The sequence below is a fragment of the Agelaius tricolor genome, unplaced genomic scaffold (genome assembly GCF_023055355.1).
Source record: "Agelaius tricolor isolate 1412-34295 unplaced genomic scaffold, bAgeTri1.0.p SCAF_56, whole genome shotgun sequence".
NCBI classification, from domain to species: Eukaryota; Metazoa; Chordata; class Aves; order Passeriformes; family Icteridae; genus Agelaius; species Agelaius tricolor.
The window spans coordinates 1,440,669-1,467,174 of NW_027269316.1; the positions used below are offsets into that span (position 1 = coordinate 1,440,669).

General features: G+C 43.8%; 1 protein-coding gene and 1 long non-coding RNA gene across 5 annotated transcripts in view; both read left to right on the forward strand.

The window, feature by feature from the left end:
* The first annotated feature begins 4,682 nt into the window (after window positions 1-4,682).
* Window positions 4,683-15,684, forward strand: LOC139604869 (uncharacterized). Its single transcript, XR_011684131.1, has 3 exons — window positions 4,683-4,818; window positions 7,431-7,509; window positions 15,428-15,684. It is a non-coding gene; the product is annotated as an uncharacterized lncRNA (long non-coding RNA).
* A 7,171-nt stretch (window positions 15,685-22,855) lies between these two features.
* LOC139604859 (chromodomain-helicase-DNA-binding protein 1-like) overlaps window positions 22,856-26,506 on the forward strand; it is an 85,649-nt gene continuing 81,998 nt past the window's right edge. For all 4 annotated transcript variants that reach the window (XM_071456177.1, XM_071456173.1, XM_071456174.1 and 1 more), the window contains exons 1-2: window positions 22,856-22,931; window positions 24,016-24,197. In XM_071456177.1, the coding sequence (XP_071312278.1) occupies window positions 24,148-24,197 (50 nt within the window). In that variant the 5' untranslated portion in view covers window positions 22,856-22,931; window positions 24,016-24,147. The remainder of the gene's footprint in view (window positions 22,932-24,015; window positions 24,198-26,506) is intronic.

Genomic DNA, 26,506 nt, shown 5'->3' on the forward strand with positions numbered 1-26,506 from the left:
ATACAACAAAGAGAGTGTCAGTCTCATCAAATGACCCTATTCAATTGCCAGCAAGATATTTCCTGATATGTGGAGACCGTGCTTGGGCCTGTATCCCATCAATGCTGCACGGGGGACCATGTACACTTGGACGGCTGTCTCTACTTACACCTAACATGTCCATGATACTGAACATGAGCCGCCGCCATCGTAGAGGCAGACGAATGGCTCATGCTTTTGCAGCTGACTGGCGGGACGATGTAAAGTTTTGGTCCCCAGCGGCCATAGTTGCAGCATCTTTCTTAACTCCAGGGGTATCGGCAGCAGGTGCTCATGCTATTTTAAATAAGTTAGGGTGTTGGCTTGCTAAACAAACAAATGCAACTTCTTTGGCAGTTTCCAGTCTTTTGCTTGATGTAGATTCTATTTGCCATGCAACACTTCAAAATAGAGCTGCAATTGATTTTCTCTTACTTGCACAAGGCCATGGCTGTGATGAATTTGAAGGCATGTGTTGCATGAATCTCTCTGATCATGCACGATCTGTACACTCACAGCTCTCTGAGTTACGGAAGTTAACTGGGAACTTACAGGTAGAATCAGGCCTTGGTATTGATGGATGGCTCAAATCTTTAAACTTAGGATCATGGTTACGTTCTATCGTTAAGGTTAGCATTGTAGTAGCTATTGTAGCTTTGTTGTTAGTATTAGTTTTGCCTTGTTTTTGTATATGCTTACAGAATATGGTGCGAAAGATGATAATTACCGCATTTAATCAAACCATGCTTGTTCAACAGAAAAACGGGGGAAGTGTAGAGAGCTTTTTGGATAATTGGTTAGCTGAGAAAGGACATTTCGATGTGATTCCGATGGATAAGGATAGGGGAAACAAGCTGGGAACTAAGCAACCAGTGTCCAATCACTGACAAAGGTCACAGTGACCTTCTCTGAAACGGGAAGACGGGGGAGAAAATCGCTTGCCAGAAAATGTAGATATCTGGGGTAGAGAAGCTAGAAGAATGCAAACATAGAAGCAAAATAATGATTAGAAGATAGAAGTAAGTGTGGTTGATCCAAGTGTGCTTTAACCAATAATGAGCTCAGCTTTTGCAATATGTATAAGCTTCATTAACACCAATATAAATATGTGTGGGTTTTCAATAAACTTCGGGATTTGCTATTCACGCATATGGTGTGTCGCATTTCTCCCGCCGTTCACGACAGTTTATTTTATTTTTTATTTTCTTCCTTAATAAATAACTGTTATTCCTGCTCCCATATCTTTACCTGAGAGCCCCCCTTAATTTCAAATTTATAACAATTCAGAGGAAGGGGGTTTACAGTTTCCAGTTCAGGAGACGCTCCTGCCTTCCTTAGCAGACACCTGTCTTTTCAAACCAAGACACTACATTTATTCCTTTTACCTTCATCCAGGTACGTTCTTATTGTGATTGAGTAAGCCTTCAGGAATTAATTTTTCCCCTACTCCAGTATATAGCCTGAAGGAGTCTACTATAGTTATAGGTTTGCCTTTAACTTAAAATATCAAACATTTTTGCCTAAGGAAAAAAACACCAAACTTCACTCTCACTTCACCCTAGCTAAACATTGAGAAGGTTATACTAACAGGAACACCATATTTATAAAGCAGGCAAGAGATTTTTAGAGAGAATTAATGCTTCCAGAAAGCCAAGAGCAATTTAAAGGCAGACAGAAAATATCAGTAAAAAGAGAAGTGTCAGCTTTTCTCAACTATCTTTATGTATATTAATTTTGAAGTCTCATTATAAAAAATTAAATGTCAATGTTTTGTTTATTTAATCTGTTCAGGAAAACCTTCAGTCAATGTACTAATTCAGTGTCAGTGTTTGGATGTTGCAGTCATGTACAGATACTCTGTCCAGACAACTCAGTGATTTGTAAAAAGGATTTTGTTTATTGTAGTACATATCAGGTTTAAGGACACTCTTGAATTATAATTGCCCAGTTATCAGGTTATCATTCAATTCAATTAAATTAATGTAGTTAATTAAAGAAAAATGTTTGCACACACTTGTACCAGTTGAAGCTATTATTTCATTTGAACTTGTAAATAATCACATTAAACTGAGGTATATACACAGGTATATATAGTGGATATTTTTGCCCCTGACAGAGGAATGACAAGGAGGACTCCATCTTATCAGAAGGCTAATTATTTACTTTATTATACTATATTATTCTATATTATATTACACTATATTATATTACATCTAAACTGAATCTGCCAAGCACTCAACTGCACACAACTGCACAGAATCTCATGACTGTCAGCCGACAGTCCTGACACACACACACACTTGGCCCTGATAGGCCAAGGAAACAAAACACCATCACTTTGGGTAAACAATCTCCATATTGCATTCTATTTTGGCACAAACACAGGCACAGAAAGTGAGATAAGAATTGTCCTTCCCTTCTCTGAGGTTCAGAGAATGTGAAACCCAGAAATATTCTTGGGAAGAATTGTGCCTTGCTTTTCTCTGTGAAGAGAAATGTGGCTACAGGTATACAAGGGTGTTGTGGATTAACCCCAGTAGGCAGCTGAGCACCACACAACTGCTTGCTCAACCTCAGCCCATCCATAGTGGGATGGTAGAGAGAATTAGAAGGGTAAAATTAAGAAAACTCGTGGACTGAGATAAAGGCAGTTTTATAGGTAAAGCAAAAGCCGCATGCACGAGAAAAGCAAAATAAGGAATTCATTCACTACTGCCCATCAGCAGGCAGGTGTTTTGCCATCCCCAGGAAAGCAGAGGTTCACATATGCAGCAGTTACTTGGAAAGACAAATGCCATCACACCAAACATTCCCCCCTGCCCCCTTTCTTCTCTCAGATTTATAGAGGGAGCATGACACCAAATGGTCTAGAATATCCCTTTTGTCAGTTGGGGTCACCTGTCCTGGCTGTGTCCCCTCCCAACTGCTTGTGCACCCCCATCTTGATTGCTGTGGGAGCAGTGTGGAAGCAGAAAAGGCCTTGGCTCTGTGTAAGCCCTGCTCAGATAAACAAAAACATCCCTGTGTTATCAACATTGTTTTGATCACAAATCCAAAATAGAGCCCCTTGCACGCTACCATGAAGAAATTAACTCTGTCCCAGCTATAACCAGTACACTGGAAAAGAGAATTGAGGCAGTTTGCACAAGTGAAAGCTATCTAGTTTGCCCTAGAGATTGCCAGTGGCCAGTACTCTATTTCAATTTTGACTCATGGATGGTGGCAAATACCCTGTGGGGGTGGCTACAGCAATGGAAATGGACCAACTGGCAGCACAGAGGCAAACCCATTTAGGCAAGTGTTGTAGTGTGTTTTTTATTTGGCATGTTTACTGTTTAATTTGTGGTTTTGTAATCCCTCTGTATATTTCTCCCCCTGTCTTTAGAGTGGCACAGACTTGCTTTTTTGTTATTCAGTTTAGTTGTGTTGGTTTCTTTGTTTATTACCTAGCTATTCCCTGCCAAGTTTCAAACCCCCTCCTCCTATCCAGTTGTTAACCCCTCCTGTCCCAAGCTGTTCCCCTCCCTTGAAATCCTTAATTAGTCTACACATTGTATTCCCTGCCTTGTGTTCCACCCCCAGCTCTCCCGATTAGCTAGAGATTGTATCCTCCCCTGAGACCTCCCCCCTGTTTATAAGCTGTTGTTTGCCCTCAGGTCGGGGCCTGGGACCCTGGACTTGGGGAGTTTTACCATCAAATAAAGTTACCCCAGTTCCACCCCAGGCCCGTGCTGCAGCCTTTTGTTTCTGCGCCGAACCTCTACTGGTAGCTGGGTTTCTGCGGAGCTCAAAAAGGGGGACTGTTGCGCTCCCTGTTATCATCTAGCCGGGACAAGGCACACTGCGACAATTTCGCGACAGGCAAGATATTATTGCCTAGATAAAAAACATTGCTTTAAAGGTCCATAGTATATATACTCACATACCCAAAAGCTGTGCTACTGAAGAACACTGAAACTACAAGTAGGAAGACCAGGCTGCCAGAACTGAAGTGACTCAGGTGAGGGAAACTGAAGAAACTAAGAAAATTAAGGAGAATATAACATAAAATGTAGATGTCTCCCAAATTTTGCAATTAGGAGTTTAAGTGCTGAAACAGAACCTTATTCTGGTTGAATGTTAAGCTTGTCTAGTATTGGCAGTGATTGCAAGGGGGGCTGGCCAATGTAAATAAAACACCTTCATTTCTTCGAGCATAAAGAAAAGGGCATATGCAGGTACTTCTAGGGGCATTGCATTTTGACACGTTAAGAAGTCTTAGGGACAAGAGAGTATCTCTAGGGTGACAAAGGGTGGCTAGTATTTTCAAGTGCTGTGTTCAGGAAGCAATTTATTTTTAGTGGACACAGGTTAGGATCTCTGCTACAGACAGAAAGCAGCCACACCTCACAGCTCTAAGTAAACCATGAAACTTCAAAAAAGCAAATGATTAATCCCCATTGGAAAATGTTATATGTGGTCGTAGGTTGGAGAAAGACTTACAACTCGAGTCACCAAGATCATGGGACAAACAGCGTATTTTATTGTTCAGAACCATCTTATATAGGGGGTTTGAATTTCCCAGGCTTAGAAAGCCAAATGGTTGGGATCTCTGCACCGCCCAGCTCCTTGACCAGTGATATGTCTGCATTCTGGATTGAACATGATTAGCTTAGGTCCCTGTTTGAGTTCAGATTTATCCTATGATTGCTCACTCAGGGAGTTGTGTACTTCTGAACTAGGCGAGCCAAATTGGATTTATGTTATGGCCAGATTTATCTTGTCCAGCTACAGACCATCTGTACTGTTACAGGAAAAGAGGTAAGTTTAACCATATTTGGATATGGAAACTACTGGTGTTGAAGTCTTGACCAAAAAAAAAAAGAAGATAATTTTTAACTAACTACCCAGTACTAAGAGATTATAGCAAAAATTATGCCTCTGTGTGTGGGAGAGGGCAGGTCAGGCCTTGCTCTGGCAAGACAGTGTCCTGCCCCACACCCCCCAGCCCTAGAGCATCCCAGCCCCACAGTGTCTGTCAATCATTTGCCACACCAGAGGCAGTGCTCCACTCTGCCTAACCCAGCTCCTGAGTGGCCGGATGACCAGAGGTCCCACACTTGGGAAGGGGGGGGGGGGGGGGGGGGGGGGGCGAACAAAGGCCCAGAGGTATTTAAGGCTGTGCATGAGGCAAGCACATGTCTTGACCCTACCCTGCTCTTGGAGTTTCTATCTGGACACCACCTTAACCCAGGAGTTGATTACTATATGTGTGTTTTTCTATCTCTTTTCTTTCTTTCTTTCTTCTTCTAATTCCCTCTTCTTGGAACTTTTTGGGTAACTTAACATTGAATGGGTTTAAGTTCAGAGTTTGCTTAGTTGAATGGGCCAAAATATAGCTATGAGAAGTGTTTTATGTTGATTGGATGTTGTACTAAAACTTTGTCAAAAGTTCCTTGATTTTCTATATTTTGCCAGTAAATTTAAATTGACCTCTTGAGAATATCTAGTTGGTATTTCTCCCATGCATCTAACTGAGAGTACAGGAACCTCTGTAAGCCCCTTTCAGCGAGTTGTTTGGGGCCTTACACCATGCTGGTTTTGGAGCTCAGCTTACAAGTCCAGCAAGTACCAAAAATGGCTTTATTAAATTGTCTAACGCTTGATATGTTATTAATGAGAAAGGAATATGTAAAATACTAGACCTCACTGAAGAAGAATACAATATCAAGAAACATGAAGGAAACTACCAACCAGTCTGCTGGACTCTTTGGTCATTGCAGCCAAAAGATTGGTTTAATGAACTCTCCTCCTGGATCCTGGTTGGCACCACACAAAATTGCCTGCAATTTTAGAGACTCACAGGATGAGGAGTGATGACTTGCATAGGAGGAAATTTTTATATTGACTAGACTTATGCTTTTGATTATTGAAATAGCAATTGTCCATTATATGATTTCCTGTATACTTTCCTCTCCTTTCTCCTCTGTCTGCTAGATTAGGACCCCACTGCTGCCACGAGAGGAAAGGTACCATTACTGTGGTCCCAGTCAATGTCTTGAGCCATGGGGTGGTATGAGAGACTGGAAGGATTGCTGGTTTGAAACATTTTGGGTGCATGTGTGGGGGGAAGGGGCAGGTCTGGCCTTACTCTGGTGAGGCGATGCCCTGCTCTGCACATACACACACCCCCCCCCCACGCCCCCCGGACCTGTATCCCAGCCCCAGAGTGGCTGCCAGTCACTGGCACACTGGAGGCAATGCTCTACACCCCACCTCTGGAGCTCCTAACCCAGCTCCTAAGTGGCCAGATAACCAGAATTCCCACCTGGGGGAAGGGCCCAGGAAAGCCAAAGGGTACTTAAACCAAAGCATGAGGCAAGCACATGTCTTAACCCTACCTTTCCTTGTATTTTATATCACTGCTGGAACCAGGAGTGGTAGCTGTATTTTTTCTTTTCTATACATTTTCTTTCTTCCTTTCTTTCCTTTCTTCCTTCCTTTCTTCCTTTCTTTCTTTTCTTTCTTTCTTCTCCCTCTTCTAATTTCCTCTTCTCGGAGTTTTGAGTAACATAAAATTGGATGGGCTTGGAGTTTGCTAAGTTGAATGGGCAAAGTTAATGCTTTGTGAAATGTTTTACGTTGATTGAATGCTGCTCTAAACTTTTGCCAAAGTTCTCTGATTTTCTGAAGTTGCCAGTAAAGTTTTTTTGTTGTTTTGACCTCTTGAGAATATATTGTCAGTATTTCTCCCGTGCATCTAACTCAGGGTACATTAAAAAAAAAAAAAAAAAAAAAAAAAAGCCCTTTTAAGAGGCTCATTGAGCAAGTTTTTGAGGCCTTACACTTGGCTGCAGTGATTACAATATTGTGGCGTTTGGGACCTGGCTGTGCACACTGAAGATTAGTACTAAGAAAAAGGTTTTAGATTTTAGAAGAACAAATTTCAGCTTGTTTAGAGCTCAGTTGTGAGGGATTCCATGGGAAGCTTCCGTGGAGGACAAAGGACCTAGCGAGTGCTGGAAGCTTTTCAAGAAAACTTTCATGGAAGCACAAAAACAGTTCATCCCCTTTAAAGGTAAGGGAAGTAGGTGAAGCAAAAGACCCCCTTGGCTTAATTGAAAGCTTTTGAGTCTGCTCAAAACCAAAAGAGAAACATACCAGAGATGGAAAAGCCGATGAATACACCTTGAGAGCTACAAGGGCATTGCTAGGGTGTGCAGAGATTCAGTTAGAAAAGCAAAAGCTCAGCTTGAATTGAAATTGACCAGACACATCAAAAGCTACAAGGAAGGGCTCTTCAGGTCTGTAAACAACAAGCAGAAACAGAAGGAAAATATTGGCCCATTGTTAAACAGGAGAGATTAATTAGCCACCAACAACACTGAAAAGGCAAAGGTTCTCAACACTTTCTTCACCTCTGTCTTTACCAGCACTGATGGGCCCCAGGATCTGGGAACAAGAATCCAGGTGGATGCAAACACAGACTCACTGGCAGTGAAGGAAGAGTTGGTATGTGAACTATTACAGGAGCTTGACCCTGACAATTTATGGGCCCTGAAAATATCCACCTGAGGGTGTTAAGAGCTGGCTGATATTGTTGTGAGGCCACTCTCCATGATCTTTGAGAAGTTGTGAAGACTGGGGAATCTGAAGAAGGCTAATGTCATCCCTATCTACAAGAAGTGCTTAAAGGAGAATCCAGGAAGTTATAGGCCCATCAATCTTACTTCAGTTCCTGGGAAAGTTATGGAACAAATCTTCCTGGGGCCTATCACAAGTCAGATGAAACATGTGATTGGGAAAAGCCAGCACAAGGACAAGTTGTTCTTGACAAACCTGATAGCCTTCTATGACAAAGTAACCTGCTCAGTTGATGTGAGGCAAGCAATGAACACTGTCTACCTGGATTTCCCCAAGGTTTTCAATATGTTTTCCTAGTCTCCTCCTAGAGAAACTGATGTGTTATGGTCTAGACAAGTGGTCTGTGAGGTGGGTGGGGAACTGGCTGACAGGCCACACCCAGAGGGTGGTGGTAAATAGTTCCTTTTCAAACTGGCAATCTGTCACAAGTGGGGTCCCCCAGGGATCGATATTGGGCCCATTGCTATTTAATATCTTCATAAGTGATCTGGAGGATGGGATGAAGTGTACCCTGATGAAGTGTGCCAATGATACCAAACTGAGTGGGGAAGTGGACACTTGGGAAGGGAGAACCACCCTGCAGGAAGACCTGGATAGGCCAGAAGAGTGGACTAACAAGAACCTTATGAAGTTCAACAAGGACAAATGTAAGGTCTTGCACCTGTGAAAACATAATCCAGGAGTGCAGCACAGGCTGGGAAAGGGACCTGGGGGTCCTGGTGGACAATGAGCTCAATATGAGCGAACAGTGAGCTGCTGTGGCAGAGTCAACAGGATGCTGAGTTGCATAAACAAGGGCATCACCAGCAGAGATAAAGAAGTCATTATCCCACTCTACTCAGTGCCTTGTCAGGCCTCACCTGGAATACTGTGTTCAGTTTTGGTCCTTGCTATATGAAAAAGATGTGGACAGGCTCAAGAGGGTCTACAGAAGGGCCACAAAGATCATCAAAGAACTGTGAAACCTGCCATATGAGGAAAGGCTGAGAGAACTGGGTTCTGAGGAAAGGCTTAGGGGGAGACCTTATCACCATGCTCTAGTATTTAAAGGGTGGTGACAAAGAAAACAGAGACTCCCTTTTTACATGGAAAAGAGGAGGGGGGGGTAATGGGTACAAGTTACTCCTGGGGACATTCTGATTGGATACAAGAGGAAAATTTTTCACAATGAGAACAATCAGCTACACCATGTCAATTCACCACCAGAGCATCTCTTTCTAGCAGTTTGCTTATGCAGCTATAACTTCACTGGGATATATATGTACTTGGCTTTTTGTTTCACTTGTCTAGTGCTGACCTAGTAAAAATTTAACAGTCATTACCTCTTAGTATCACCTAAGCAGGGCCCAGATTCCCCTGTCTCAGGACATGACTGTAGCCTTTTTTTTTTTTTTTTTTTTTTGCTACAGTATTTTAGCTAATGAATTCATGAACGAAAAACAGCGTTCTCCTCCCCCAGCCTCCCCACATTTTACAACAAACACAAAATTACTGGCACACTAAGGGGTTAAAAAGCAGTAATGAAGAGCAGCCTTCTTTTCTCCCTAACACAGATACATTAAGCAACCCTTAGTTATTAAAAATGAATATATATCTCTAATCCCTGTCAGGGGATTACTTAAGGACCTCTACCACATGAGCAGTAATTCCGGTGCTAACCCTAGGAGGAAGGAGGGAATTATTTAAGAAAAGGTACACAGTTACACACATGCATGTGTTTATAAAAAGCCCATACATCTATCATCTCCTTACAAATAGAGGAGGAACTAAAGAAGCAGCAATTTCAAAACTTCACTTTAAATGCTACTACATTCATTTTGAAATTCTTTGATTTTTGCACAATTCAAAAAATGGTACAAAGCAGCAGTATGAGCTATCACGGCTGAAGCCAAGCACTTTGAAAACAGTGTCTTGGTCCTCAAACAATATATTTGCCTGCTGGTGAGTGATGCTCCACAAGAACAGCTTATTTTGACATTGCTACTAATGCCCTCTCCAACCTTCCCCCAACACAGCACCCCCTTAGTGCTGTCAGTGCAGTTTAAAAGGTAAATTCATGGAAACAATAGCTGTGAGGTAGTCATATTTTAACATCCTTGTCACATTTTCTTTTCCTCCTTTGCCTATGGGCTTCTTTGATTTCCCCGACATTATTTGTGGTGTAGCATACAAGCAATTCCTCCTCTAACTGAAGAGCTTTAAATATTATCTGATGATATCCAGCTAGGGATCTGTGTTGGTTTTGGCTGGGGAAGAGTTAATTTTCTTCATAGTAGCTAGTATGAAGCCATGTTTTGGATTTGTGATCAAAACGGTGTTGATAATTCAGGGATATATTTGTTATTGAAGAGTAGTGCTTACACAGAGTCAAGGCCTTTACTGCTTCTAGTACCACCCTGCTGGTGGGAGTGCACAAGAAGTTGGGAGGGGACACAGCCAGAATAGCTGACCCCAGCTGACCAAAGGGATATCCCATACCGTATGACATCATGCTCAGCAGATAAAGCTGGGGGAAGAAGGAGGAAGGGGGAACATTCAGAAGGATGGTGTTCTGTATTCCCAAGTCACCATTGCACATGATGGAGTCCTGCTTTCCTGGGGATAGCTGAACACCTGCCTGCCCATGGGAAATGGTGAATGAATTCCTTGTTTTGCTTTGCTTGTGTACATGGCTTTTCTTTCCCTATTATTAATCTGTCTTTATCTCAACTGATGTGTTTTCTCACTTTTACCCTTCTGATTGAAGCCCCCATTCCAGGGAAAAGTGAGCCAACAGCTGTGTGGTGCTTGGTTGTCAACTGGGGTTAAACCACAACAGTCCTTTCTGATACCACACGTGGGGCTTGAAGGGTTTGTGATAACGACAGATTGACTAGGATATGCTAGAGCGAATTTATAGCTGTTATTGCTGTTTAGCTATTAATAGACAGGCTCCTGTGCTTGCCATGGTACTTGTTTGCCTCACTGTATATTAGTCTACTGCTCGTTAGTGGATGCTTTTTCATAGAATTATATAAACATTTAAGTTGGAAAAGACTTCAAAGATCATCGAGTCCAACTATTAACCTAACACTGATCAGTCCACCACTAAACCATGTCCTTAAGTGCCACATCCACACGGCTTTTAAATACCTCCAGGGATGGGGACTCAACCACTTCCCTGGGCAGCCTCTTTCAATGCTTGGCCACCCTTTCAGTGAAGAAATTTTTTCTAATATCCAATCTAAACCTCTCCTGGCACAACTTGAGGCCATTTCCTCTTGTCCTATCCCTTGTTACTTGAGAGAAGAGATCAACTCCCACCTCGCTACAGCCTCCTTTCAGGTAGTCGCAGAGAGCAATAAGGTCTCCCCATAGCCTCCTTTTCTCCAGGCCAAACACCCCCAGCCCCCTCAGCCGCTCCTCATAAGACTTGTGCTCCAGCCACTTTTCCAGCTACATTACCCTTCTGTGGACACACTCCAGCACCTCAATGTCTTTCTTGTAGTGAGGTGCCCAAAACTGAACACAGGCTTCGAGGTATGGCCTCACCAGTGCCGAGTACAGGGGGACGATTGCTTCCCTGGTCCTGCTTCCTGCACTATTTCTGATACAAGCCAGGATGCCATTGGCCTTCTTGGCCACCTGGGCACACACTGGCTCACGTTCAGCTGGCTGCCAACCAGCAGCCCCAGGGCCTTTTCTGCCAAACAGCTTTCCAGCCACTCTTCCCCAAGCCTGTAGCGCTGCGGGGGGTCGTTGTGACCCAAGTGCGGGACCCAGCACTTGGCCTTGTTGAACTGAATACCATTGGTCTTGGCCCATCAATCCAGCCTGTTCAAATCCCTCTGCAGAGCCTTCTCACCCAACTTGGCGTCATCTGCAAACTTACTGAGGGTGCACTCAATCCCCTCATCCAGATCATCCATAAAGATATTAAACAGGACTGGACTCAATACTGAGCCCTGGAGAACACAACTAATGACTGGCCACCAGCTGGATGTTAACTCCATTCACCACCACTCTCTGGGCTTAACCATCCAGCCAGTTTTTTACCCAGCAAAGAGTGCATCCATCTGAGCCATTGAGCAGCCAGTTTCTCCAGGAGAATGCTGTGGGAAACAGTGTTAGAGGCTTTACTAAAGTTTAGATAGACAACATCCACAGCCTTTCCCTCATCAACTAAGCAGGTCACCCTGTCAAAGAAGGAGACCAGGTTACTCAAGCCTTTCATAAACCAATGCTGACTGGACTTGATCACCTGGTTGCCTCTGACATGATGGCACTCAAGATGATCTGCTCTATGACCTTCCCCAGCAGCAAGGTAAGACTGACAGGCCTGTAGTTCCCTGGATCCTCCTTCTGGCCCTTCTTGCAGATGGGCATCATATTTGCTAACCCCCAGTCAATTGGGACCTCTCCGGATAGCCAGGACTGCTGGTAAATGGTTGAAAGTGGCTTGGCAAGCTCTTCTGCCAGCTCCCTCAGTACCCTTGGGTGGATCCCATCTGGCCCCATAGACAAGTAGTGTAGCAGGTTACTGACCATTTCCCCTTGGACTATGGTGGCTTCATTCTGCTACTCATCCCTGTCAGGGAGCTGAGTACCTGGAGAACAACTGGTCTTACTATTAAAGACTGAGGCAAAGAAGGCATTAAGTACCTCAGCCTTTTCCTCATCCTTTGTCACTATGTTTCTCCCTGCATCCAATAAAAGATGGAGATTCTCCTTAGCCCTCCTTTTGTTGCTGATGTATTTGTAAAAACATTTTTATTGTCTTTTACGGCAGTATCCAGATTAAGTTCTAGTCAGGATTTGGCCATTCTAATTTTCTCTGTGCATTACCTCACAACATCCTTGTAGTCCTCTTGAGTTGCCTGCCCCTTCTTCCAAAGTTCCTAAACTCTGTTTTTGTTCTGAGTTCCAGTCAAAGCTCTCTGTTCAGCCAGGCTGGCCTTCTTCCCCACTGGCTCAGATTTCAGAACATAGGAATGGCCTGCTCCTGAGCCTTTAAGATTTCCTTCTTAAAGTGCATGGATGTGTTCTTCCTGGACTCCTTTGTCCTTCAGGACTGCCTCCCAACAGACTCTGTCAATCAGGCCCCTAAACAGGCCAAAGCCTGCCCTCCACAAGTCCAAGGTGGTAGTTCTACTGACCCCCGTCCTTACTTCTCCAAGAATCAAAAACTCTTATAGTTTTGTGACCGCTGTGCCCAAGATGGCCTCCAACCATCACATCGCCCACCAGTCCTTCTCTGTTCACATACAAGAGGTCCAGCCTCCCCTAATTGGCTCACTCACCAACTGTGTCAGGAGGTTCTCTTCCACACACTCCAGGAACCTCCTAGACTGTTTCCTCTTTGCTGTATTGTATTTCCAGCAGACATCTGGTAAGTTGAAATCCCACATGAGAACAAGGGCTAGTGATTCTCAGACTTCTCCCAGCTGTTTATAGTATATTTCATCTGCCTCTTCATTCCATAACAGACTCCCATCAGATCTGCCTTGTTGGCCTTTCCCCTTAATACTGACACTTAAATGCTCAACCCTATCAGTGCCATCGTTAAGCTCTAGACAATCAAAACACTCCCTAATATACAGGGCTACCCCACCTTCCTTGCCTGTTCCTTCTGAAGTGTTTATAGCCATTCATTGCAGCACTCCAGCTGTGCGAGTCATCCCATCATGTGTCCGTGATGGCAACTATGTCATAGTTTTCCTGCTGCACAATGGCTTCCAGTTCCTCCCGTTTGTTGCTCATGCTGTGTGCATTGGTGTAGATGCACCTCAGTTGGACTATTCTCAGGCGCATCTGTAGTTTATAACACATCAATAACCCTTGTGTCTTTGCTGCCACATGGATCTCCATCCCCTACCTCCACTAAGACTGCAGACCAAAGGACCTCACTAGTTTCTTAAACACTGGCATGTTGCCTCCAGGCTTATCTCTAGTGAGCCTGGGTTTATCTCTTTCTCCCTTGCAATCTAGTTTAAAGCTCTTTCAATGAGCCTTGCTAACTCCTAGGCAAAGATCTTTTTTCCCCTTTGACACAGGTGTACCCCATCTGTTGCCCACAGGCCTGGTGTCACAGACCGACCCATGATCAAAGAACCCAAAATTCTGCCAGTGACACCAGGCTTGGAACCAGATACTGATCTTCTGGCTCTTTCTGTTTCTTCCCTCATCATTCCCTGCGACTGGAAGGATAGAGAAAAATATTACTTCTGCTCCTGATCCCTTAACCAGTCGTCCCAAGGCCCTGAAGTCTCTCTTGATTGCCCTCAGACTTCCTGTTGCAACTTCATTGCTGCCTACCTGAAAACTTAATAATGGGTGATAATTTGAGGGCCGTACCAGGGTAGGAAGCTTTCTCTTCTCATCTTTAACCTGGGTCCCAGGGAGGCAGCAGACTTCCCTAAGAAGTGGGTCTGGTCTGCATATGGGGCCTTCTGTTCCCTTCATAAGGGAGTCTCCTATGACAACAACCTGTTTACTTTTCTTTATGGAAGCGGTTTTGATGCAGGGCATAGGCTGACTTAACCTCAGCAACACATCCATGCTAAATGAACTATTGTCCTCATTATCGTTCGGCTCCACTTGCAGAGCCTTGTATCCATTATGCAATGGCACTTGGGAAGGTGGGGCAGTCACAGAGGAGATGCACTTGCTGCGCTGGGCAGGCACTTGCCTCCATTGGCCCCTATTCCTTATGTCACCATGTTCAGCTGGGAGGAGAGAGGATAGGGAATCCTCCATATCATGCACCCTGTCTACCTGTCAGGCCTGTCCCAGGGTAGGTAGGGTGCGATTCCAGTAATCTCTCACACTCCCTGATACTCCTCAACCTATTCACTTCCTGCCAGAGCTCTGCCACTAAGTAGAGGAGTTCCTTTACCTGGGCTCACCTCCCACAGGTGTGCTCACTACTGATGCCCAGTACTGGCATAAGAGCAGGGCACACCCTGCAGCCTGATACATGTTCCCACCGGACCTCTGGGCAGCTGTGTCAGTCACAGTGGGTACAGAGTTTAGAGAGGCCATAGCTTTCTACCAGGTAGTACGATTGCTCTCTGGAGCACCTCAAAGCATGTAGCCATGGATGAGCCCACAAAAGAGCAGGTACACCCCTGGAGGACCTGAAGCCATGGGTAAGGCTTTGTTGGAACAAGTACACCCTTAAGGGACTGCAGTCTGTGGATAAGTCCAAGCCAGAACAGGGGCAAGGAGAGGAGTTCATTGCAATATTAAACCCTAGAACCTGGTCCAAAGGGACCAGTGGTGGAGACTGTAGCGGAAATACCTTTAAAATGTTGCAACCTAATATTTGAGTTGCCTGTTATAGGAATTACTATAGCAGGAATCACCTGAACCAATGGAAGAGAAGTCTTACAAGAAGCAGTTGTAGTGCAGCAGTGACCTGACCTGAACTGACCTTGGTGCCCAGTAGCTGCATCCAACACAGCATTTCTGTCCTGAGTGACCACTATAGCAGATGGAGCCCAAAGTCATGGACTAAATGAACTCGGTAGACATTTGTGGACATTTTGCAGGGGTGGTCCATAGACTAAGGGAATGATAGGTGTATTGTATCAAATGATGGAAAGGGAGGTGGTGGTTAATGAGGATATATTGGCTAGTGTGGGACCTGACCATGATATAAATGGTATGGAATAAGGGGTGGAGAATGTGCTGGTTTTGGCTGGGATAGAGTTAATTTTCTTCATAGTAGCTAGTATGGAGCTATGATTTGGATTTGTGCTGTAAACAGTGTTGATAACAGAGGGATGTTGTTGTTATTGCTGAGCAGTGCTTACACACAGCCAAGGCCTTTTCTGCTTCTCACACCATCCCACCAGAGAGGATGCTAGGAGTGCACAAGAAGTTGGGAGGGGACACAGTCGGGACAGCTGACCCCAACTACACCAACTACCTGGAGATGGATGAACATCTGCCCGCTGATGGGAAGTGGTGAATGAATTCCTTGTTTTGCTTTGCTTGCGCACATGGCTTTTGCTTTCCCTATTAAACTGCATTTATTGCAACCCATGAGTTTTTTTCATTTTTACTCTTCGGATTCTCTCCCCCATCCCATCAGGGGAGGGTGAGTGAGCAGCCGTGTGGTGCTTAGTTGCCGGCTGGAGTTAAACCACAACAGGTCCATAATTTGTCTAACTTTTCTCACAATGAATAATGCCTATTAACACAAAATAATACCACTGACCTCTTACAAGATTAATCCCTTGAACTGGCACTACTAATTACTGAGATTCTGGCATTGTATCTCTAGCTTTAGGATGCAAGGAACATTAGAACTACAATATTTCTTCAACCAAAGACTCAGAATGCTGTCATAATTACCTGCTACCCAGTGCTGTTACATAAATATAATCTCATATAATCAGCAATTATGATCCTCTGCTCTCCAGAGTTCCTCTTACATAAAAAGACAAGCCAAGTACTTCATCTACTGCCCCCTTCTCTTCCTGTACAGTCCAGGGTCAGTGCCTTTTCTTTAGATGCTTTTATTTGAAACAGTTCAGCAAAGGGTCAAAGAGGACACCACACTCATCCTGTTGGACATCTGAAGTAGCCTAAAAGAGAGAGTTTGAGTACAATACAACCAGCCTTTTTCCCCCCCCCTCTTTCAAAAAAACCTACTTGAAACTGGAAGGTAGGAGGCAATCTTCAGACACTTAAGCTTAAATTAGAACCTTCCTGGTTTTCCCTCACCCTTTCTGAATATACTCAAGAGACTGGTAGAAAAACCATACATACCTTACATATAATGAGAGAAAGAGACAATGTACAAGACTTAATTTTCATTTACTATTCACCTGTGTTGGTCAATTTACCCTATCCCAATTTTCATATTATGTCTTCCCTTTACACTGTTCTTGCATTGCTGCCCTCTTACAACCAACTCTATTCTGTGGTGTAATTTGCTTCCCCCCCTTCTTCATTGATCAATGTGCTTCCAAGAGACCAAACACCAACAGAAACTATAAACACTATCAAGATGAGAAATGGAAGAACTCTAGCTCTAAAACAATAGGACAAGGCAAATTAAGCTACAGAATAAAGATGCTGTTAATATCATGTATACAGAAAGGGAATATTCAGTATTTGCTGTTGAAGAGCGTTTCTGCTCTTTTAAATACTTAATTCTGTTAGCCAAAACAGAACTCCTGCATTTGTAAGTCCCTCTTTCGAACATGTCATATAAGCCTTCCTTCTCCGTGCTTCAAGCTTTTTTTTACATTATAGATATAAAACCCAGTAAAATTGAAACAGCATTATTTGATAAAATATATTCTTGAAATAAGAAACCGTACATTACATACACTGTACTTTGTTCAATTAGAAAAAAGCCACAAACAATACAACAACCAAACCCAAAACCAACAACACTAAACAAAGACAGGAATGCATGAGATTGTACAAAACAGTTACAGGACCATCATCACGGGACCATGAAAAAAAAAAAGAAGCAAAAGTGATGGATAAAGCAAGAATGACCGCTTCAATGCTATTGAAGTGAGACTGCTTCTCTACTATGCAAACAAATTAATGCAATGATGCTGAAGTTAACTGACAGTGCTAATCTACTGTAGTAGGCATGCAGGAATATATACTAAGAGTGAATAGCATGCTCTCAGGATGGGATTTCTACATGAAAAATTATAATTTTATGTATGTTGGCAAACCAATGTAAAGTCTACAGAGAGCATCTTCCAGGATATGTAGTAAATAAACTTCTCACACCCCTAGCCTTTGAGTCAAATAGTTGCATTTGTACAGCAGCATATGGGAAATCTGACTTGGTATGAAAGTTTGATACTGTCTCTGGATATTCTCATTATATTTAAGAGCAATTTAAGAGAGATCCACAAAAGCAATAGTTATTTTCAAACTATTTTACAAGAAAAGCAAAATAGCTTATTGAGACTACCAAGAAATAATTGCTTGCACCTGCTAATTTTTCAAATCCCAATTGTGGTGGTGCTTCCCCCCCCAGCCACACTATGATCTGAGAAATGCTCGTTAGGCCTTGGCCTTGATGAACAGCACCTGGACTAAGCTCCTCTTGAGCTTATCAGAAACACTGTCTGCTCCCAGGAACTTGTGCCGTCTAACAAGCTCCTGTTTTTTAACAGCCTTGGAAACTTATTTTTCTTGCCTGAATTACAACCCAAATGGAATAACACTTTTGTTATCAAACTTTCAAAGAAAGTTACTGACCCGAATTGCAGCCAGGATGGAAAATTACTATGACTAAAGCCCGCTCTCTTGCGGCCCTATAAACACCAGTCCAAATGAGACCCTTTGAGCTCTCTTGGACTGCAGCGGGCTGTGACCAGCAACCTCCCTCTGAGTGCCAGTGAACTCTCAAGTTTGCCATACTCGGAGGACTGCCAAATGATGATGGATCCTGGGCTGATACCCCCCCCCCCCCCCCACTCCTCAAGGCTCAACCCTTTGCCCATTGAGAAGATGCAAGTGCATCCAAAGTGAGTACTTCACTGAATTCAAGGGGAATTTTTTCACAGGTAGCTTGTACAGACTCTTTATGTCTGTGCACATGCAAGTGTCAATATGCTACAGCAAGTGTACCAGGAATGCAGCTCTCCTAGATTCTTAAGCACGTTAGATTTGTAAGTTAGGCTTATAAGTGAGTTACTGTTGTGCTTATACTAAGTTCTATAGAATCTCTTGTTAATTTGTTTATATTAGGCTATCAATTAGGTGCTGTTAAGTTTAGGTGCTGTTAAACCTTTAGGCCTAAACTGTTGGTCAAGTCCAGGGCTAAGTTCAGCAAGGGGGTCCACTCTGAACCTTGTGACTCAATGGGAGGCTCTCCCTCATTCCTTTTTATCCTTACTCAACCTCCACATACATAATTTTTTGTTGATTTTAGTTTTAGATTGATTTATTTTAGATTTTAGTCCAATTTTTCTCAGTGTGCTTTAACCATCTAATAAGTAGTAGAGTCAACCTTGACAATGAACTTTGTTGTGCTTTTGCTTTTATATTAAACCTGATATCGTTGCCAGTGATTCTTTGAGTGACCTAACACACTCATTTGTGACAAATGTCTATGGAATAAAATCAGAGTATGCTTTGGGGAGATGACAGGAGAGACAGACTTCAAGAAAAACATCACTGGCAAACATTAAAAACAAATGTTCTGTCACAGGGTCACTAGTTCTTTTCAGTAGTCTTAGGTTTAGCTTCACTAGCTTACCTCTTAAAAAAAGGTCCCCCGATCAGAACACACAACTAGGAAAAGTCAGCTAATTTATACAAGGCACTAGGAAGAGAAACTTCATGACAGACAGTTATACAAGCCATGCTGCAAAAGCACTGTTAGAGCATTTAGACCCCTGTATAAGGTCTATGTTGATAAAGGACCAAAGAGAGGATAATTTATCACTGCTGATTTAGAGGGCATTCATTACATTAAACTGCCTTAACAATCCCCCAATTAAAACCCAACCAGAAACAGTATTATTTTGAGCAAAATAAAAGTTTAACCCATTAAAACCAGAAAAGATTAATTCCTGCAAGGTCTTTGAAAAGCATCTGAGATGACAGTCCACCCCATCTTAATAAACAAGAAGTCCAAGGAAGGTCATGTATTTGAAGAGCCCCTTCCAGAATGAAGTAACAGACACTAAATGCCAAGCTCTTAAAACTGAAAGTTTGTAAGCAAGTTTATTTAGGCAAATACAATTCAAGTGGGCTTTTGTTTTATTAAAAAAAAAAAAACAGAACTACTCAATCTGATTTATATGTGTGAAAGACATTCATCTTATTCATCACCACTAATATAAAGCAAAGGGAACAAAGAGTATTAAGTTTAGGCTACCAAGAAGTGTTATTTCCTGTCCTCATCTATTCTGAAACACAAAGTCTTTTCCTTTTCCCTGACTTAGACTGACAACTCAAATTCATTTCTTGCCAATTAAAAATAAAGTAGGATGCTGAGACACAAAGACAAAACTAAAACACCTTCCTCCCCCAACCCCCTTCTTCCCAGGCTCACTTTCACTCCTTCATTTCCAACTTTCTACCTCTTCCCCCCCACTTCAGGGGTGGGGAGAGAATCATAGAATGATTTTGGTTGGGAGGGACCTTAGAGATCTTCTAGTTCCAACCCCCTTGTGGAATGGGAGGTAGCAGTCAGTTCTTAAGAGCTTATCTGCCACTCCTTCCTCTTCACACTTTTTCCCCTGCTCCAACATAAGATATCTCCCACAGGATAGTCCTTCACTAACTGCTCCAGCATGTGTCCTCTCCATGGGGTACAGTCCTTTGGGAATGGACTGCTCCAGTGTGCGTCCCCCAGGGGCTGCAGTTCATGACAGAAAACTTCCTCCTCTCCAAAGGTGTGCTCTCTAGAGGCTGCAGCTTCCTCCAGGGCACATCCACCTGCTCTGTCACGAGGCCCTCCATAAGCTGCAGGATGGTTATCTGCTCTGGAGTGGTCTTCTCCACAGCCTGTAAGGAAATCTCTGCTCTGACACCTGGAATACCTCCCACCCCTCCTTCACTGACCTAATTGTCTACAGAGCTGTTTCTCTTGCATTTTTCTTCCTCATACCTACCTCCCTTCTCACATATACACCCTGTTGAATATGTAACAATTTCTTAAGAAAACATGTTTGATCTTCCTAAACTTTTAAGCCTAATCAACAAGGTGGGAGATTTATTCTCTGAACAGGGCACCTTATAAGCTCTAAGTGATGTCCAGGTGGTAGAAAAACAATATAAATTTTAGGGATAGACATGCTTCAGTGATCTCAGACCTAGGGGCAAGGCTAACAAGATTGGGAAGAAATGTAGAATTTATGGGCTACAAGGACATTTGTCAGAACTCCCAAGATAAAGAAGAAACTAATAAAGCCAACTCAGCAACTGTGCCCAAATCAGCTCAAACTGGGTAAAAGGTAATTCTGGCAGGGGGAGATCACAACCAGCAACCCACAGACCACCTATCCAAAAGAAGAGAGAAACTGAGCATGTGAATTAATTAGCATGAGAAGCTAGAGAATCATTAACCAGTACAAGATAGACTGCTAATTAATAAGAGAACTATGCAACTTATAGGATATGAACACCAATTCTTTTGTTTGCTACCATTTATAAATAATTAATTAAAATTTTTGATAGTTGGTGTGCATGTGTTAGGAGGAGTGATTAACCCACACACCCGGCACCAAAATAAAGTAATGCCTGCTCTCTGATACTGAAATTACAGTTTTAGAGTTTTTTTTTCCTGATATTTTCAGTGATAGGGTGGGGGAGAGAATTGGAAAGGTGAGAAAACTCATAGGTTGAGCTAAAGACAGTTTAATATGTAAAACAAAAGCTGTGCACATAAGCAAAGCAAAACAAGGATTTTCATTCAGTGACAAGCAGGTGTTCATCCATCTCCAGGAAAGCAGGGCCCCATTACATGTAATGGTTACTTGGGGAAGATAGATGCCATAACTTTGAACACCCTCCCCTTCCTTCTTCCCTCAGCTTTATGATGTCATATGGTCTGGAATATCCCTTTGGTCAGTTTGGGTCAGCTGTCCCAGCTATGTCTCCACCCAACTTCTTGTGTACCCCTAGCCTACTCCCTGGTGGGGTGGTGTGAGAAGCAGAAAAGGCCTTGGCTTTGTGTAAGCACTGCTCAGTAATAAAATAAAAAAAAAAAATCCCTGAATTCTGAACACTGTTTTCAGAACAAATGCAAAACATAGCTTCATACTAGCTACTATGAAGAAAATTACCCCAGCCAAAACCAGCACAATATGCAGGATTTTAAAGAGGACAAAGGAGGTAAATTACTTCCTGTTTCCAGCATTCTGTAATTGTGTTGCTCAGAGCTGTCTTTTACTCAGCAGCCACTACTTTTCTTTTGCTACTCTGGGAACTGGTAGACTCTAGCAGTAGGACTCTAAATATTTTTTTTTCTGAACATGAGCCACCTTAAACAGTTTTCTCATTAATCACTTCAAAACAACTCCAGTTAGATATCAAGAAAAAGAGTGTTCTGCCTCCAGCTAGGGGATGCTTTCCTCATTTAGGCAAGTGTTCGTTGTGCAGCTGCATGCCAAGCCTTCCTAAATATGCCCTAATACCAACTGTAATTGTATAGGAAGACTAAGAAATGCATATGTGCTTGTTAGGGGGTTCTCATTTTAGACAGGAAAAACCTGAAGCAAACAAACAAACAAACAAAAAAACCCGCACCGCTCTAAACAGTAACGTGCGGCTTAGGCCAGGTTCCCTGCTATACTGGGTTGGTCATGGGCGCCCCTCAGGCCGGGCCGCGCCCTACCCCCTCACATAAGAGCCGCAAGCGGGCACTAAGAGCGGCACTGGCCTCAGCGTCCGTTCGCTGCTGCGGCGGGCAGGCGAGCTCTTACTGCCTCCGGCCCCTGCAGTATCCAGCGCAGCTAGGAAACCGCCTGGGTTCCGCCATGCCGCTATGTCCCGGCGGCGCTGTCCCCTCCCGACTGTTGCTCCTCCTCCTCGCTCTGTCCCAGGGCGCAGGACTGACATCACGCCCAGGGTTTCCATCCAATTAAGGGAGGAGGAGGTTGAGCGGAGTGGTAGCGTGATGGCGGTGGTCGAGAGGACGTAGGAAATAGCGGCGGAGCAACAGAGCACTTACCAGGGTTCTCCCTACCCGGTTTGGGGCCCTATTGTTCAAGCCGGTGGGGGCTGCAGGCGAGCCCACTGCGTGGGGCTGTAAAGAGCCGGCGGCCCAGGCCTTGTACTGGCCGCAGGAGCAGTCTTCGACCCTAGGTTGCAGCACAGACCTCTTTGTGGAGTGTAGCGCCGTCTCGGACCAGGGCAGACCTAGGAAAGTCTGGCCGAGTGCACACACGCAGGTAGGCAGAGGCCCGCCATGGCTCCTTTCTCTTTCCCTGGTCCGTAGTTGTCCGGTGGTTGCCACTTTCAAAGATGGATGGAGAGGCGACTGGCGCTGAGAAGGAGTTGGATGCCTAGCGTGTCGCTGGGTTCCTGGAGCCGGTCTCTGTTTTCCGAAGAGGGAGGGAGGGAGGGAGCGAGCTGTGAGAATTGAGGTGGGCAGTCGGGGTTGAGCCTCTTTCGCTGGGTCCAGCGGGGTCTGTGACGAACTGGCTGGGAGGCCTTCGCTCTTCTCTGGCCATGGGGGGGCGCTGGGAGAAGCGAGCTCAGAGGACAGCGGCCGCTTTGCCAACACTTCCCGAGAGCCTTGACCAGGAGCAGCGCTTGTGCAGGTCGCGCTACCAGCAGAGGGCCATTTTCTTGGGCGGGAGGTGAACTCGCGAGAGGTAGGGAAGAAGCCCGGGCCTGGGCTCTCCTCGGGAGCTGTCAGTCACGGGAGGCCGCGACAGCGGGGTACGGGTGGTTGGGGAGGATTGTCGCAGAGCAGGGAGTGGCCGACAAGGAGAGTTTCATGGCCACTAAAGATCTTTCCTAGGGCCCAGGGAGTACCGGTCCCAAAGGAGGCGGAGTGTTCGTACTCTGGGCGTGGGAGGGCAGCCAGCGTAGATCTTGGCCTCATTGGGCAGCCAACGGCCTATCTGCGAGGAACCACCAAGCTGCCTAGCTCGCCGCCGCGGAGGCCCCAGCCTAGCTTCGCGGCCTCTCTGGGGTTACAGGGCTCATTCCTATCACTTTTTTTCCGTCACTGCTTTTGTTTGCTGTCTGGAGTGGTCCTGGTGTCAGATAGTCCTTGAGTGCAGGGCTTTTACCATCCCGGTACGAGGCGGCCTCCACCTCCATCATGAGTTGAAGCTTGGGCTGTATTAGAGAGCACTTCAAGGCAGGCAACCTGCAGGCGGGCCCCTAATTGCTTTCACACCACTACATCTGTGAGAGGTGCTGCTCTTTGGCTTATTACCAGTGAGTTTATACTTGCACTCAATTTAATGTGAATCTAACTTTTTCTAGGTGCATCTGACACGGTAGAGATCTGATTTGAAGATGTTTGAAATAGTGATCACTCTATCTGTGGCATCTTGTTAGCATGATGTAGTTGAGCCATTTTTAAAAAACGGGACAGTCTATTTTCTTGACTCTACCCCCAACAGAATGTAAACTTTGTGTCTAGAACTGCTTATGATATGTGTTTTGTGCACAAAATGATTTTGCTAATCATATCTTAGAGCATTGATAGTTATAATTTTTATTTATGTGTTTGGGGAGGCTGTTTTCCTTTAAAAGTAAGATCAGGTTGTTCTTAACACAGGACTATGGCATACCAAAAGCTATTTTTCAGTTAAAAAGAAGATGCCAGATGTGATAGATACTCCCTTTTGGTTGTGTTATTACAGGATAAGTTATTTTCAGTATCTTTCAGTTGCAACTATCAAATATTTCAAGTTATGTCAACATTTTTCTTTACTACTTTAGGCAATTTTGGAAAAATCTTGCAGAGAACATTTGAGTCATCTGGAAAAGAGAGTATCAAGAAGTAATTTCTTGGCATCTGCCTTCTAACCTGAGTGGACTTCTATTTATCTTTTAAACTTGTTAATATTTACAATGAATGGGCACAGTGACGAAGATGTAAGAAACAGTAGTGGAGAGTCAAGGTAAGCACTTTCAGTTCTTGGTTACATATTCTCCTGTGTTTTGTTTTTTAGAACTGGTTTCCATTTTAACTTTGTGCTAAAGCTTCCTGTTGAGCAAGTGGACTGACCATGCATTTTTACAGATGCTTAATCTGCTTGTTAAAATCAGATAGTTTAATTTAATGACTGTAGTAATCGTGTATATACCTTACATAATACAGTTTTAATTCTATTTAAGCTCTATCGGCATTACACACTTTTTCCTCAAAAGTTGTCTGAAGTGTCAAAAGCTGAAACAGATTAGATTGAAATGATAATGTAAAACTCATGTCCATCTATAGAGCGCATGGCATGCATGCATAATACGTGCTGTATAAACCCTAAACTATGCTATCTCTAAAGCTGGAACAGTGGACTGTTAATTCCAGTAAAGCTTCCTTTTTTTTTTTTAATTGAGTTGCAAAGCATTATAATGGAAAGTGTTAACTTCATGTTTGTTTTCCAAAGTGAAAGTACAGTTTTCCCAGCTGTTATCTTAATTAAAAAAAAAATCCACTCCTCTAATGTCAGTGCTGGTGTTCTAGGATGTGTAAAGGGTTCACTTGGTTGGAAAAGTCTGGTTAGAACTTTCCTGCTGCAAGATAAGGATAACAGTGAACTTGTAGGGGTGGAATTGAATTCTTGTTCAACTTAAAAGTGTTCTAGAATAAGTATCTACTGCACTAGGAAGTTAACATTTCTAAAACTGGGAATATGATGAATGCTTCAGATTTAATAAGGCAAGGTAAACTTACAAATAGAAGCTGTTGTGATCATGCTGTCAGTCTACCCATCTGTCTTGACTGCCTCCTCTTTCTGATCACAGCCTGTTGAACCTGTTAGTTGATTTCATGAATCAGAGGTCATAAAGAAAACTGAGTTCTGTGGGCTTTATGGAAACAGCCAGTTGGGTAAAGGGGGTAGATCTAAATTATTGCCCCAAGTGAAAAAAATCCAAGAACATAATGGCCAGCTGATCATTAAGCACATGCTGGCCATTAAGCTTGCATGTAACATAGTGTGAGTAATGGGGTGGGAAGAAGGGGGAAGAGAGAAGTGTTTAGGTGTTATTAGGTGTAAGTTGGTAGGAAACCTATGAACGGTAAAACTAAAGAAACTTTAAAAAATGCACAGAAGTTGTTAATGTCAAGCTTTGATGTTATACCAAGAAATATTCTAGAAAGTCAGTAAACTTTGAATCTTGTGAATAATTTGTAAACTTTCTTTGTTGTGATTTCTACTTCTAGTAAAGATGGTACTTGTTTAGTTGTCACGGTTTGACGCTGGCGCAATGCTAGTGCCCCCATGAAAATACATTCTCCCTGGTGTCTGCTGTGAGATGTGACCAGGAATAGAGCAAAGCAGACTCCAACTTAGGAATAAAGAAGAAAAACTTTATTAACCTACAACTATATGTAAAAAGAAACACACAGAAAGAATGAAAACCTTCCAAAAGCACTCCTCCTCCCCCCACCAAATTTCCAATACATCCATCCCTCAGATCAACTCTCAGTCCATCACCACCCTTTAGATAATCAATTCTCAGTTCATCAAGGAGAGAGGAGTCCCCCTTGTGCCATAGGCTTCCCCTGGAAACACAGTTGAGATCTTATGTGTTTCCATGTCACACATGGCACCGCCCGGAGATCATTTGCCATCGTGACATCTTCCTTCCATGTCCAGTGCTCTCACCACTGCGCATGGACCAGAGCTGTTTCTAGGGTTCCCCTTTTAAGGATGCTTTGCCCAGTTCCAAAAAAGAGTACAGTCTCTCACTTTTGGGACACCTGTCCTCCCCCAAATTTCACCCCCTGGGGCTGAGGGGTCTCAAGAACAGAGATCTTCTCCTCCACTGAAGATGGAGGGCACCAACCACCCTCCTCACCTGTTGTCTCTGTTCACGCACTCTTTCACATAACATCACTGCACTCCCTTGGCTCCAAGCCATTGCCTCCCCAAAATGCAGTCTCTGTGTCACAGGAAAAAATGGTTCTGTCCATGGCTATACAAGAAAAGTCCAGCCAAAGGCCACTCCATCACCTCCTCCCACCTAAGATTCTTCTTCACTTCTCTGGTGGCCCATTTCCTCTTATCTCGTCTCTATCTCTCTTCTCATTCAGCTCCAGGAGGATCAGTATTTGTAAGGTTTCCATCATCCAAGAAAAGGGTTGAAAACCTCAGGCTCTGCCTGTCCAGAACTCCCACTGCTGCCCTGCCGGGCACCTTCTCACTGCACCCCCCCCCCCCCCCCCCCCTCCCTCCTCCTTCTCAGCTGGCATGCTATCAAATTT